This window comes from Oncorhynchus clarkii, chromosome 29 (genome assembly GCF_045791955.1).
Source record: "Oncorhynchus clarkii lewisi isolate Uvic-CL-2024 chromosome 29, UVic_Ocla_1.0, whole genome shotgun sequence".
Lineage (NCBI taxonomy): Eukaryota > Metazoa > Chordata > Actinopteri > Salmoniformes > Salmonidae > Oncorhynchus > Oncorhynchus clarkii.
This window is the reverse complement of record NC_092175.1, coordinates 29,815,207-29,830,481: the sequence shown is the minus strand read 5'-3', so window position 1 is coordinate 29,830,481 and position 15,275 is coordinate 29,815,207. Positions and strand designations below refer to the sequence as shown.

The following is a 15,275-nucleotide window of genomic DNA, read 5'->3' as shown; positions in this document are numbered from 1 at the left end:
GATGTCAACGTTGACCAGCCAGATGAGAAGTCCATCATCACCTATGTGGCCACCTACTACCACTACTTCTCCAAGATGAAGGCCCTGGCTGTGGAGGGCAAGAGGGTTGGCAAGGTGGGGTGCAACGGCTGTTAAACTTTTTATGTGTGTGTGTGCGTGCGTACGTGCATGTCTTCCTGTCACTGTCTTTGGAGCTTGTCTAACCCCTCTCTTTCTCCCTCCCTTCCTCCCAGGTGCTGGACTATGCCATTGAGGCTGACCAGCTGGTAGGGAACTATGAGAGCCTGGCTTCAGAGCTGCTGCAGTGGATTGAGCAGACCATCCTGACTCTGAATGACCGGCAGCTGGCCAACTCCCTAAACGGTGTGCAGAACCAGCTGCAGGCCTTCAACACCTACCGCACAGTGGAGAAACCCCCAAAGTACGACAAGGAGACACGCTGGGGGGAAATTTAGAATTTAAGAACAGGAGTGATGTTCTAGCAGGTTGGAATCATAACTGCGCATATTCCATGTTAGGTATCTTACCTGGCTGTGTTGGTTTTCCTCAGGTTCACAGAGAAAGGCAACCTGGAGGTGCTGCTGTTCACCATTCAGAGCAAGATGAGAGCCAACAACCAGAAGGTGTACATTCCCAGGGAGGGAAAGCTCATCTCTGACATCAACAAGGTATCACCCATAGGGCTGCAGTTACTCGCTGTTTAAATGCATTACTTGTCCTGAGTGGAGCTTCAATAAACAACAGTTAACCCTGCAGGTGTTTTAAAATCATGAATAACACCCCTGGTTTAATTAAGGGACCTCTCTGACTAGCTGTGTTCTGATTGGCTCTGCAGGCGTGGGAGCGTCTGGAGAAGGCAGAGCACGAGCGGGAGCTGGCGCTGAGGAACGAGCTGATTCGACAGGAGAAGCTGGAGATGCTTGCTGCTCGCTTCGACCGCAAGGCCGCCATGAGGGAGACCTGGCTGAGCGAGAACCAGCGGCTCGTCTCTCAGGTAACACCCCTGGCTGAGACCTGATAATGTTTTCACAATGAGGAGGAGGGTGGTTATATTTGTCTCCCAGGTGTCCACAGACCAGAGATATCAGTAATCATAAGTGATGGTTGTGATTACATTATTTTGACGAGACATGTTTACTGCAGACCAGCCAGTCTAATTATCTAGTAATGTGGAGGGGAGTGATAAATGACTACAGACACACTGTAGCTAGCTGATCTCCATTTTAATGGCATTTACAACTATAATTTGCTATCACTGTCATTTCTAGAAGTGAGAGTGAATTTAGCAATTTAATAGACAATTTAATACCCTTGTATGCATTTGAACACATAGAAAGAGTCAATCACATATACGTTTATGACCAATGTACACACTGACCTCTCCCACTTCTAACCTCAATCTGTCCTCTTGTCCCTCAGGACAACTTTGGCGTTGACCTGGGAGCGGTGGAGGCCGCCACCCGTAAACACGAGGCCATCGAGACGGACATCGGGGCGTACGGGGAGCGGGTGGCGGCCGTGGAGGCGGTGGCCAGGGAGCTGGAGGCAGAGAACTACCATGATGTGCGTCGCGTGCTGGCGAGGAGGGACAACGTGCTGCGGCTGTGGGAGTACCTGAAGGACCTGTTAGCCGCTCGCAGGGAGAGACTCCACGCACACCGAGACCTGCAGAGACTGCTGGAGGAGATGAGATACATCATGGACTGGATGGGAGATATGAAGGTACTGGAACATATCAACATGTCAACTCTGCACACACTATGCAGTGGGGCAAAAAAGTATTTAGTCGGCCACAAATTGTGCAAGTTCTCCCACTTAAAAAGATTAGAGAGGCCTGTAATTTTCATCATAGGTACACTTCTACTATGACAGACAAAATGAGAAGAAAAAAAATCCAGAAAATCACATTGTAGGATTTTTTATGAATTTATTTGCAAATTATGGTGAAAAATAAGTATTTGGTCACCTACAAACAAGCAAGATTTCTGGCTCTCACAGACCTGTAACTTCTTCTTTAAGAGGCTCCTCTGTCCTCCACTCGTTACCTGTATTAATGGCACCTGTTTGAACTTGTTATCAGTATAAAAGACACCTGTCCACAACCTCAAACAGTCACACTCCAAACTCCACTATGGCCAAGACCAAAGAGCTGTCAAAGGACACCAGAAACAAAATTGTAGACCTGCACCAGGCTGGGAAGACTGAATCTGCAATAGGTAAGCAGCTTGGTTTGAAGAAATCAACTGTGGGAGCAATTATTAGGAAATGGAAGACATACAAGACCACTGATAATCTTCCTCGATCTGGGGCTCCACGCAAGATCTCACCCTGTGGGGTCAAAATGATCACAAGAACGGTGAGCAAAAATCCCAGAACCACACGGGGGGACCTAGTGAATGACCTGCAGAGAGCTGGGACCAAAGTCACAAAGCCTACCATCAGTAACACACTACGCCGCCAGAGACTCAAATCCTGCAGTGCCAGACGTGTCCCCCTGCTTAAGCCAGTACATGTCCAGGCCCGTCTGAAGTTTGCTAGAGAGCATTTGGATGATCCAGAAGAAGATTGGGAGAATGTCATATGGTCAGATGAAACCAAAATATAACTTTTTGGTAAAAACTCAACTTGTCGTGTTTGGAGGACAAAGAATGCTGAGTTGCATCCAAAGAACACCATACCTACTGTGAAGCATGGGGGTGGAAACATCATGCTTTGGGGCTGTTTTTCTGCAAAGGGACCAGGACGACTGATCCGTGTAAAGGAAAGAATGTATGGGTCCATCTATCGTGATTTTGAGTGAAAACCTCCTTCCATCAGCAAGGGCATTGAAGATGAAACGTGGCTGGGTCTTTCAGCATGACAATGATCCCAAACACACTGCCCGGGCAACAAAGGAGTGGCTTTGTAAGAAGCATTTCAAGGTCCTGGAGTGGCCTAGCCAGTCTCCAGATCTCAACCCCATAGAAAATCTTTGGAGGGAGTTGAAAGTCCGTGTTGCCCAGCAACAGCCCCAAAACATTACTGCTCTAGAGGAGATCTGCATGGAGGAATGGGCCAAAATACCAGCAACAGTGTGTGAAAACCTTGAAGACTTACAGAAAATGTTTGACCTCTGTCATTGCCAACAAAGGGTATATAACAAATTACTGAGAAACTTTTGTTATTGACCAAATACTTATTTTACACCATAATTTGCAAATACATTCATTAAAAATCCTGCAATGTGATTTTCTGGATTTTTTTTCTCCTTTTGTCTCATAGTTGAAGTGTACCTATGATGAAAATTACAGACCTCTCTTCTTTTTAAGTGGGAGAACTTGCACAATTGGTGGCTGACTAAATACTTTTTTGCCCCACTGTATATACTCCCAGTGTAGAATATGTACTCTTGGTCATTGACAACCTTCTGTAATCCTGTACATTTCACACTATCAACCCTGCATGCGAGTACTCCTTTCAAAATGGTTACTACTCCTGGGTGTAATGGGTTTACAGAGGTTGACTGGGTGAATTAAGTCTGTCTGAGTGCATTCTTAGCTCTTGGCCTCAGCTGATTCCTTTTCCCCTGACTACCTTAAAGGGCAAATGCGCCACTTTTCATCCCTGTATTCATTATCTCCAGCACCATACCAGTGTCTATATAAATTTAGGTGAAAATTAGGGATGTAACAATTCACCGATACACATCTGTCGCTGATTCAAATGTTTAAGATACAAGTGCATCGGTCTGCGGACCCCAACCCGATCCAAATGTAGCATGCATCAGTCAGAAAATGAATTCAAATGTTACGAATTGCCGGTTCCCAAAAATGTCTTGCTCCTAGTACATTATTTCTACCTTCCGAAAATACCTAATCTTTTGTGACAGCTGATGTGTCCTCTCTTTCAGTGTCCAACTGCATGTAACTGTGTTGACAGTCATTGATCTGCAAGTAATTTTGCATGCCGAATAACCCCAGGCCTTGTCGAACTGCACACTATGCCCAGCTTAGTGCATTGACCAATGTGAGGTATACGGCCTGTTCCTGACCTTGCACATCTGCGCAGCACCTTCAGAAATGTCTTGGGTGATAGGTTGTCACTCAACTAATAAAGCCTACTTTGTCATTTGATAGGTTATTGTTATCCCTGCGCTGTTGCAGATGGTTTTTACCAGAATAAAAGTAAGCTATTGGAGACAACTCTCATCTGGCTATACCTGCTTACAATGCATTTTATTTAGATTGTTCAGGGTCACCATCAGCAGTAGTTTTGGTAGTTTTTCTTTAAATAATCAATGTGTATATCGGAATTTTTTGATATACAGGGTAAAGTTGATAATTTCATAACGAGGACAGCAATCACTTTTGCAAGGCGCACAGCATGGCCGAATCGAGAGAAGAGATGATCACTCACAAACCGGTCAAAACCATTTGATTTAGAAATGAGGGTGAAATTCAAAGTTGTTTATTAGGTACACTCATCTAGTACCGGGTCAGACCCCCCTTTGCCTCCAGAACAGACTGAATTATTTGTGGCATGGAATCATCGCGCAATTGGTATCAAGGGACCTAACGTGTTCGAGGGAAACTTTCCCCACACCATTACACCATTGCCACCAGCCTGTGCTGTTGACACCAGGCAGGATGGGGTCATGGACTCCTGCTGCTTACTCCAAATCCTGACTCTGCCATTAGGATGATGAAACAGGAACCGGATTCGTCGGATTCGTCGGATCAAGCAATGTTTGTCCACTGCTCAATTGTCCAGTGTAGGTGATCTTGTACCCACTGGAGCCGCGTCTTCTTGTTTTTAGCTGATAGGAGTGGAACTTGGTGTGGATGTCTGCTGTAATAGCCCATCTGTGACAAGGACCGACAAGTTGTGCGTTCCGAGATGGCGTTCTGCACACCAATGTTGTACTGTGGTGTAATGTGCCTGTTTGTGGCCTCCTGTTAGCTTGCATGATTTTGGCCATTCTCCTTTAACCTGTCATCAACAAGTTGTTTTCACCCACAGGACTGCTGCTGACTGGATGTTTTTTGTTTTGTTTGTCACACCATTCTCTGTAAACCCCAGACACTGTCTTGCATGAAAAGCCCAGGAAGCCAGACGTTTCTGAGATACTGGAACTGGCGCGCCTGGCCCTGACGATCATACCACGCTCAAAGTCACTTAGGCCATTTGTTTTGCCCATTCTCACATTCAATCAAACAGTAACTCAATGCCTGTCTGACTGTTTTATATAGCAAGCCATGGCCACGTGACCCACTGTCTGTAGGAGCAACCATTTGCGTGAATGGGATGGCGTACCTAATAAATGGTCCACTGAGCTATGTCAAAGCTCATTTGTAAACCATAAATATTGATACATTACTAGCACAAACACTTCATCTGCAAAAATATCAAGTTAATTAGTGGGTGATGGTGATTTCAGAACCAAAGTCTGGGACAAAAAAACATACGCTACATTGCCCCTCCGTTTTCTGATATTGTTAGATGCCTAGTCTCCCTTATTGCTCAGCTCAGGTGCCTACATAGTACATACACCATAGCCATGAATCATTTACACACACACACACACACAGAAGTCGGCTCAGACAGATCCAGCTCTGAGAGGCTCAGCTCATGAGTTCCATCAGCAGCAGATGTTAATTTAGAATAGAAAATGTGTTTATGCAACAAATGTTAGTGCATCGAATTGCACCGAAACGCATTGATTCATTCTGATATCAAACCAAATCACACCGAATAATTTCAAACTAAAACGTATTGTTCCTGTATCATATCGGAGCCCATGTGTCTACTAGATACGTATCCAATCATTTTGAAAGGGAAAGATGCTCATCCCTAGAAGAACATGGCATATTTGTATGACCTGTGGTTAACAAGATAAGCAGAAAGGTCCTAAAAAAAATGTTTTCTGTGACATCACAGGGCAGGATTCAAAATAAGAAAAGCAGTGATTTTCAAAGCCTGCAGCGAGTTTCTAGCCAGGGTGAGGGTATTTTCTTGCTCCTCACTTCACCGTGAATCTCAGTGTTTGAAAATAACTGTTTTTAAAATGGTTTAATCCCTTACACTTGTGGAAATTGGCCTATATGGATAGGGTCAAATGGATATGCTTCTAACAGAACTACAAAAAGCATATGCATGACCATGGTAACAATTGAAAGAACACTATGGAGATTTATGGGGAAATTATCAGAATAACAGTTCACCTGACACAAGACTGAATCCAAACATTACACTCTTGATTTTATGTGCCTTTCATTTACTGTACTTTTCATTTGTCAATAACGAAATGTGAAAATACTCTGGATACATTCAGTAACATAATAAGAATATTCATTGAAATTTGGAGTCGGTGCAAGATTATTTAAAAAAATGTTTTTAATTGAGTGAGAGGACTAACTGGTGTCTCCAAGTGGCCACACACCTCTCCAGTTCCTAAGTAATTTCAATGCACTTTTATGAGTCAAGGAAAGAACTATAAGGTGTTATTTGAGCTTTCCTAGCTTTGCCATTTAAGGAACTGAAGCAAGCACACTTGTAGTTTTTTGTTTGCAACACAGCCCTCACACGCAATCCAAAAACGTTCCAGTATAAATTGCAATCTGGGTTAGGTATGCATCATTTTGGAAGATTATTCTAGTACCAACGTGGCTAGCTAAGTTTTACAAATCTTAGTGTTAGGCTTTCAAAAAGCACTTCAGACAATCAGATCGTAATATTGGTGTGCATAGAATGGAGTCAAGTGCATCCAAGTGAATGTTCTGTTGCTAATTATTTTCTTCACAATTCGACAAACGGGCTCATTATTTTCAGGACAACCCAGGGTATAACTCAGGTCAGCCTTCTAACTGTGGATCTAACATAGCGATCATAAACATTGATACTGTACATTTTTTAAATGTACGTTTTCTAATATGGAAATGTGAAGTGCACATTTGAACTCATGGCTGTGTGGTTTGCTTGTACGACGTCAAAGCGGTATTCATTATAATCCCCAATGTCTCGTCTTTCAGAACACATCAAGTCCTTTCGATTCACAGCAATTCCCTCACTCAGACAACAAATGTGCAAAAGTAGCGGAAGGGATGGGGACATCTTCCTGTCGCACACGGTGCTCAAGTTTTTATAATGACTGTCAGTCAAAAGCCATACAGCGTTGTGAAGCAGAGAACCTGAGCTCTGACATCATGTATAGCATGTACAGCCACTCTGGTCCAATTTAGGCACTGACTGTATCAATGACAAAAATGTGCCACTTTCAACCCTTATACGGGATTACAGGGACTGTGAGTGGAAAGGGTTCATTTTTTATAGAACTTTTTAACTTAATATTTATTTTAAATTCTAGAAATGTGCCGTTTTCACATATGTAGACACTGGTATTGTGCTAGAGATAATGAAAATGTTGGAAAGTGGTAGAATTGCCCTTTAACAGATTGATGTTATTGTGATTATGTTGTGATTCAGGGAGCCTTGCCTCATCAATACCAAATGAGCACTCTGTTTTCTCAAGATAAAGTCTTGCTTATCAGTCACCAAGAAAGCTTGCCCCTCATTTACGATATTGACAGCTTTGCTTAATCTATAACTCTCAGTGACTGCTGGAACCATAATGTCTTACCAATTCTCTCTCCCATTACCATCTCATTACGAGCATGTCTTCACTAGGTAGAGAATTTAGTATTTTATTAGGATCCCCATTAGCTACTTCTAATGCAGTAGCTACTCTACCTGGGGTCCACACAGAACATTGATAGACAAGAACAGCTCAAGGACAGAGCTACATACATGTATATGATAATATAAAGGTTCTGTACTGAGATAACAGAGATAATTATACTATAGGCCTACATAGTCCAGACATGGTGAATGACTGTGTTTCTAACATGTATTCCTGCCATGTGCTCTCCCAGGGTCGTCTGCAGTCCCAGGACAGTGGGAAGCATCTGCATGATGTGGAGGACCTGCTGCAGACTCACAACCTGGTGGAGGCAGACATCTCAGCCCAGGCCGAGAGGGTCCGCGGGGTCCAGAGAGCTGCTCAGCGCTTCACCTCCGACCAACAGGGTGAGACCACAAGTTTTCTACACACATTGTTACTGTTTGAGTAATTATGAAAAAGATGACATTTGACTACTATGCAACATTTGTTTGGTTGCCCCTCCACTGCTAACTAAATAACTAGCTATTTTTCTCCATCTTTCTCTCTCAGTCTACAAGCCGTGTGAGCCGGCGCTGGTGGGAGAGAAGGTGTCTCTGCTGGGCCGGGCCTATGAGGAGCTGGGCCAGCTGGCTGGGGAGCGGAGGGAGCGCCTGGAGGCCTCACGGCGCCTCTGGCAGTTCCTGTGGGAGATGGGAGAAGAGGCGGCCTGGATCAGAGAGCAGGAGCAGATCCTGTCAGGAGGAGACTGTGGCCGCGACCTCACCTCCGCCCTGCACCTCCTCAGTAAGCACGAGGCCTTCAGGGACGAGATGGCAGCCCGCTACGGTCCTCTCGGCCACAGCATTGCCGCCGGACAAACTCTGGTGGAGGAGGGACACTTTGGAGCCCCAGAGTGCACTGAGAGGATCAGGGACGTACGTGCTCAGTGGGCACACCTGGAGGAGGTCAGTGGGCAGGGGAAAGGAGATGGACAAGTCTAGAGAGTAGTCAGTCCACGAGCAAAATTAATATATAGAGTATTAGTATTTCAGAAGTTGATGTATTTCCTCTGTTTGTATTCTGATTCCTTCTCTCTCCCTGCGTCCCCAGACATCCCAGCTGAGGGAAGTGCAGCTGAAGGAGGCGGTGGCCCTGCACCAGTTCCAGACTGACGCCAATGACATGGAGGCCTGGATCTTGGAGACGCTGCGCCAGGTGTCCAGCCAGGAGGTGGGCCACGACGAGTTCTCCACCCAGACCCTAGCCCGCAAGCAGAGGGAGGTGGAGGAGGAGATCCAGAGCCACCGCACCCTCATCGACTCCCTGCATGAGCAGGCCCTCGGCCTGCCCCAGGTCCATGCAAACGCCCCTCAGGTCAGTTACCCCTGGAACAGTATACCAAGCCAACTCCCACTTTCTACACTACTGCACACTCTCCCGCTGTTTCTCTCTCTTTCTGATATATACAGACACTGGCCCATATGTATTACATACAGACTCTCAATGTCTCCGCTTAAGTGAGACATATTTTATTTATCGTTCCCATTCTGTATTTCTTGACTTGTTATTAACTCTGGTCAGAGGAGTGTCTTCTGGCTGACTGGTTGTTATTGACTCTGGTCAAAGGAGTGTCTTCTGGCTGACTGGTTGTTATTGACTGGTCAAAGGAGTGTCTTCTGGCTGACTGGTTGTTATTGACTGGTCAAAGGAGTGTCTTCTGGCTGACTGGTTGTTATTGACTGGTCAAAGGAGTGTCTTCTGGCTGACTGGTTGTTATTGACTCTGGTCAAAGGAGTGTCTTCTGGCTGACTGGTTGTTATTGACTCTGGTCAAAGGAGTGTCTTCTGGCTGACTGGTTGTTATTGACACATCTAGAAGATGCTTCTCTTACCAGACTGATTGTTGCTGTCTGTGTAGGTGGAGGGGCGTCTGCCTGCTATTGAGCAGCGCTATGAGGAGCTGGTGTCTCTGTCTGCATCGCGGCGTCAGGCCCTGGAGGGGGCGCTGGCCCTCTACCGCATGTACAGCGAGGCGGGCGCCTGCCAGCTGTGGGTGGGGGAGAAGGAACAGTGGCTGGACGGCATAATGATCCCCACCAAACTGGAAGACCTGGAGGTGGTGCAGCAGAGGTGAGCTGGGGAAGGGAGGAATAAGGGAGGAGTGTTAGAATGATGTTATAAGAAGAAAGACATTATCTGTAGGCAATGATTTAAATGGCCTTTCCTTGAGCGATATCGATCTGCATACTCACTGTGCTCCGGTAAATGATCAAACTGACATCAAACAACATTTGAGTATGATAATATTTCACCTTTAGTCTCCCTTGTAGAGACAAAGCAATGGAAATATGAGTGATGCGAAATGAGACTGTCTGATATATCTGTGTGTCTGCAGGTTTGAGACCCTGGAGCCTGAGATGAACAACCTGGGGACTCGTATCTCTGATGTCAACCAGGTGGCCCAGCAGCTCCTGGGATCAGACAACCGCAGCAAAGAGCAGATCCACCAGACACAAGACCAGCTTAACAACAGGTTAGTGGTACTCGACATGTCTCGGACATGAAAAACACACATACCATCTGATACACAGCCAATACTCTGTATAAAGTTAGCACTGGGAACAGGTATTGAGACTTCCCCTTGCTCTGGTCCCCAGGTGGAAGGAGTTCCAGCGTCTGGCGGACCAGAGGAAACAGGCCCTGGAGTCGGCCCTCAACATCCAGAACTACCACCTGGAGTGTAACGAGATCCAGAGCTGGATGAGAGAGAAGACCAAGGTGATCGAGTCCACCGAGAGCCTGGGCAACGACCTGGCTGGTGTCATGGCCCTGCAGCGCAAACTCACCGGCATGGAGAGAGACCTGGAGGCCATTCAGGTACGGCAGGGTCAACGGTTATGGAGGTGGACAAAGACTTAGGGTAAACCTAATGAAACCACAGCATCAGATCATTTTAAAGAGATGATCAGTATTGTTGAGTCATTAACTGTTAAAGACATCATCAATACTTTGAATAATTTTATGTCACATGTTGATGACAACCAGGTATATTTTCCATATCTTTTCAGGGTAAGTTGGACGACCTGAGAAATGAGGCAGAGAAGCTGGCTGAGGAGCACCCGGACCAGGCCGAGGAGATCCATGCCCACCTGGGGGGGATCCAGGAAGTATGGGAGGAGCTCAACGCCACCATGAAGCGTCGTGAGGAGTCTCTGGGCGAAGCCAGTAAGCTGCAGGGATTCCTCCGGGACCTGGATGACTTCCAGTCCTGGCTGTCCCGCACGCAGACCGCCGTGGCGTCCGAGGACATCCCCACCTCGCTGCCAGAGGCTGAGCGCCTGCTCTCCCAGCACGAGAGCATCAAGAATGAATGGGACAACTACAAGGAGGACTATGAGAAGATGCGGGCGGTGGGTGATGAGGTGACTCAGGGTCAGACGGACGCCCAGTACATGTTCCTGGCCCAGAGACTGCAGGCGCTGGACACCGGATGGCAAGATCTGCGCCGCATGTGGGAGAACCGCCACAGCCTGTTGGCCCAAGCTTTCGACTTCCAGACCTTCCTGAGAGACGTCAAGCAGGCTGAGGGCTTCCTCAACAGCCAGGTGAGGACCAGGACACCAGGGAAGGAGAAGAAACATACAAATATACTGTTTATCTTGATGAAGTTACTAATAGTTCTCTCTCCCTCTGTAGGAGTATGTACTGTCCCACACTGAGATGCCCTCCAGCCTGCAGGGAGCAGAGGAGGCCATCAAGAAGCACGAGGACTTCCTGACCACCATGGAGGCCAGCGAGGAGAAGATCACGGGCGTGGTGGAGGCTGGACGCCGTCTGGTCAACGACCTCAACGCCAACTCTGACAAGATCCAGGAGAAGGCCGACTCCATCCAGGAGAGACATCAGAAGAATAGGGAAGCTGCAAATGAACTCCTCTCTAAACTGAAGGACAACCGTGAACTTCAGCACTTCCTGCAGGACGGACAGGAGGTACAAACCATCAACTAACTCTTACTATAATAATGGTGGTGTGATACATTTAATTGAGACGTTCTTTGTCCTGTATTCAGAAATCTGACAAATCAGTAGTCAAGGTAATTAACCTGAGGTACAGTTCATTGAGTAATATCATTCTCCTTTTCCTCTGCAGCTGACTCTGTGGATCAATGAGAAGATGCTGACAGCTCAGGACATGTCGTATGACGAGGCCAGGAACCTCCACAGCAAGTGGCAGAAACACCAGGCCTTCATGGCTGAGCTGGCCTCCAACAAGGACTGGCTGGACAAGATCGACAAGGTACAGTATGACTATGAAGGATTAAATATTCAAGAGAGGAAAAGTGGAAAAATAAATCAGATATGGTGTGTGTGCCAGTATTTTACTGTCTGACTCTCTCTCCCCTCTCCCCCGTTAGGAGGGCCAAGTGCTGGTGACAGAGAAGCCGGAGCTGCAGTCTGTTGTCCAACAGACTCTTGAAGGCCTGCAGAGCCAGTGGGAGGAGCTAGAGAGCACTACGCGCGCCAAGGCACAGTGCCTCTTCGATGCCAACAGGGCAGAGCTTTTCACCCAGAGCTGCTCTGCCCTGGACATTTGGCTGAAGAACCTGTCAGGACAGCTGCAGAGTGACGACTTCGGAAAGGATCTGACATCCGTCAACATCCTGCTCAATAAGCACCAGGTGGGTGACATTACACTGTCCAATCCAAGCATCATCTTTACCACTTCAAGTCCTCAGTTGTCATACTCCTTTGTGACCATTTGAATGGATAAGTGTCACTTCAATATAAAAGAGGTAATAAAACATGCTCTCCTTCTCCACGTGTCTCTGTGTAGATGCTGGAGCACCAGATGGAGGTGCGTGAGAAAGAGGTGCAGTCGCTGCAGTCCCAGGCGCTGGCGCTGTCCCAGGACGATGCTGGTGTGGCGGTGGTGGAGGTGGACAGCCAGCAGAGGAGAGTCACTGACAGCTTCTCCCAGCTCCAGGACCCCCTCAACCAGAGGAGGCAGCAACTGCTGGCATCCAAGGAGGCCCACCAGTTCAACAGAGACCTGGAGGATGAGATTGTGAGTGGGACCACCTGACTCTAAATTCAGAGATTTTAATACTGAATCATCATGTGTGTTGTATGCACAGTTTTCTCCTGTTTGTAATTCTTGTTTACTTTCTTCCATCACTTAGCTGTGGGTGAAGGAGAGGATGCCCCTAGCCACCTCCACAGACCATGGCAAGGACCTGCCCAGTGTACAGCTGCTCATCAAGAAGAACCAGGTGCATAGATGAGGGAGGAAGTCTGGACTTCTATCAGAGTGAAAGGACAGTGGGAGGAAATAATTCACATTGGAGAAGAGATGTTGCATTTGTCTAAACCTTTGTTTTGTCTCCCAGACTTTGCAGAAGGAGATCCAGGGCCACCAGCCCCGTATTGATGACATCCAGACCCACCGCAGGGGGATGTCCCCAGGGAAGGAGGAGGTGGACGGGGAGTGGCAGTCTGCTCTGGAGCAACGTCTGGTGGAGCTCCGGGAGTCCTGGGCCCAGCTCATCGCTGAGACAGATGAGCGCCACGCCCGGCTAGTGGAAGCTAACCGCGCCCAGCAGTTCTACACCGACGCTGCCGAGGCCGAGGCCTGGATGGGAGAGCAGGAGCTACACATGATGTCAGAGGACAAGGCCAAGGTGAGTGGAGAGACGGGCTGTAGCAACGACGGGCTGTAGTTAAAAAGCTTTCTGTGTTAATGATGATGCTAATGATGTCCATTCTGCACACTCGATTGCTTTGTTTATCCTTTGCTTAATGATGCTGACTCCATATATGTGATGTGTGTGTCTGTCTGTGATGTGTGTGACCCAGGATGAGCAGAGTGCTCTGGTGATGGTGAAGAAGCACCAGACACTAGAACAGGCCCTGGAGGACTACGCCCAGCCCATCCACCAGCTGGCCAACAGCAGCCGCACCATGATGACCAGCGAACACCCAGAGAGGTGAGAGAACACAACAGGTTTATAATGTGGGGTTGGGCCAATAGCCAAGCAAGCGTTGGGCCAGTAACCAAGTAAGCGTTTGGCCAGTAACCAAGTAAGCGTTTGGCCAGTAACCAAGTAAGCGTTTGGCCAGTAACCAAGTAAGCGTTTGGCCAGTAACCAAGTAAGCGTTTGGCCAGTAACCAAGTAAGCGTTTGGCCAGTAACCAAGTAAGCGTTTGGCCAGTAACCAAGTAAGCGTTTAGCCAGTAACCAAGTAAGTTTTGGCCAGTAACCAAGTAAGCGTTGGGCCAGTAACCAAGTAAGCGTTGGGCCAGTAACCAAGTAAGCGTTGGGCCAGTAACCAAGTAAGCATTGGGCCAGTAACCAAGTAAGCGTTGGGCCAGTAACCAAATAAGCGTTGGGCCAGTAACCAAGTAAGCGTTTGGCCAGTAACCAAGTAAGCGTTTGGCCAGTAACCAAGTAAGCGTTTGGCCAGTAACCAAGTAAGCGTTTGGCCAGTAACCAAGTAAGCGTTTGGCCAGTAACTAAGTAAGCGTTGGGCCAGTAACCAAGTAAGCGTTGGGCCAGTAACCAAGTAAGCGTTGAGCCAGTAACCAAGTAAGCGTTGGGCCAGTAACCAAGTAAGCGTTGGGCCAGTAACCAAGTAAGCGTTGGGCCAGTAACCAAATAAGCGTTGGGCCAGTAACCAAGTAAGCGTTGGGCCAGTAACCGAAAGGTTGCTAGTACAAATACCTGAGCCGACACAGTGAAAAATCTGTCTGTGCCCTTGAGCAAGACACTTAATTCGAATTTGCTCCTATGGCTGACCTTGTAAAACAACACATTTCACTGCACATATACGGTGTATGTGACAATAAAAAAATATGCTTTAATAGCTCAATACGTAAAGCTAAAAGTTTACAATATGATTTAACTACAGTCACAATGTTCCTCTCATGACAACTGGCCTGACTCTCTCATTACAACTGGCCTGACTCTCTCATTACAACTGGCCTAACTCTCTCATTACAACTGGCCTGACTCTCTCATTACAACTGGCCTGACTCTCTCATTACAACTGGCCTGACTCTCTCATTACAACTGGCCTGACTCTCTCATTACAACTGGCCTGACTCTCTCATTACAACTGGCCTGACTCTCTCATTACAACTGGCCTGACTCTCTCATTACAACTGGCCTGACTCTCTCATTACAACTGGCCTGACTCTCTCATTACAACTGGCCTGACTCTCTCATTACAACTGGCCTGACTCTCTCATTACAACTGGCCTGACTCTCTCATTACAACTGGCCTGAGTCTCTCATTACAACTGGCCTGACTCTCTCATTACAACTGGCCTGACTCTCTCATTACAACTGGCCTGACTATTTCTTATTCGCCACTACTATTAGCGAGCGTATCAACCTACGGCAAGCCCAGGTGGACAAGCTGTACGCAGGGCTGAAAGACCTGGCTGAGGAGCGTCGTGGGCGTCTCCAGGAGAGTCTGAGGCTGACCCAGCTGAAGAGAGAGGTGGACGACCTGGAGCAGTGGATCGCTGAGAGGGAGGTGGTGGCTGGATCCCATGAGCTGGGACAGGACTATGAACATGTCACAGTGAGTAACCCTTTTCTACTGTAGTTACTCTGCAGACTATCAGTGACATTTCAACTA

At 47.3% G+C, this 15,275-nt stretch overlaps 1 protein-coding gene across 6 annotated transcripts in view; it reads left to right on the top strand.

The window, feature by feature from the left end:
* Nucleotides 1-15,275, top strand: part of LOC139387895 (spectrin beta chain, non-erythrocytic 1-like) — a 96,463-nt gene that overhangs the window by 63,169 nt on the left and 18,019 nt on the right. For all 6 annotated transcript variants that reach the window (XM_071134242.1, XM_071134243.1, XM_071134240.1 and 3 more), the window contains 20 exons: nucleotides 2-114; nucleotides 234-421; nucleotides 551-668; nucleotides 836-994; nucleotides 1,420-1,722; nucleotides 7,908-8,061; nucleotides 8,207-8,601; nucleotides 8,747-9,010; nucleotides 9,554-9,765; nucleotides 10,031-10,168; nucleotides 10,293-10,512; nucleotides 10,704-11,240; nucleotides 11,332-11,625; nucleotides 11,786-11,932; nucleotides 12,051-12,314; nucleotides 12,470-12,700; nucleotides 12,816-12,905; nucleotides 13,023-13,313; nucleotides 13,489-13,619; nucleotides 15,014-15,218. In XM_071134242.1, coding sequence (XP_070990343.1) covers nucleotides 2-114; nucleotides 234-421; nucleotides 551-668; nucleotides 836-994; nucleotides 1,420-1,722; nucleotides 7,908-8,061; nucleotides 8,207-8,601; nucleotides 8,747-9,010; nucleotides 9,554-9,765; nucleotides 10,031-10,168; nucleotides 10,293-10,512; nucleotides 10,704-11,240; nucleotides 11,332-11,625; nucleotides 11,786-11,932; nucleotides 12,051-12,314; nucleotides 12,470-12,700; nucleotides 12,816-12,905; nucleotides 13,023-13,313; nucleotides 13,489-13,619; nucleotides 15,014-15,218 — 4,454 coding nt within the window. The remainder of the gene's footprint in view (nucleotide 1; nucleotides 115-233; nucleotides 422-550; nucleotides 669-835; nucleotides 995-1,419; nucleotides 1,723-7,907; nucleotides 8,062-8,206; nucleotides 8,602-8,746; nucleotides 9,011-9,553; nucleotides 9,766-10,030; nucleotides 10,169-10,292; nucleotides 10,513-10,703; nucleotides 11,241-11,331; nucleotides 11,626-11,785; nucleotides 11,933-12,050; nucleotides 12,315-12,469; nucleotides 12,701-12,815; nucleotides 12,906-13,022; nucleotides 13,314-13,488; nucleotides 13,620-15,013; nucleotides 15,219-15,275) is intronic.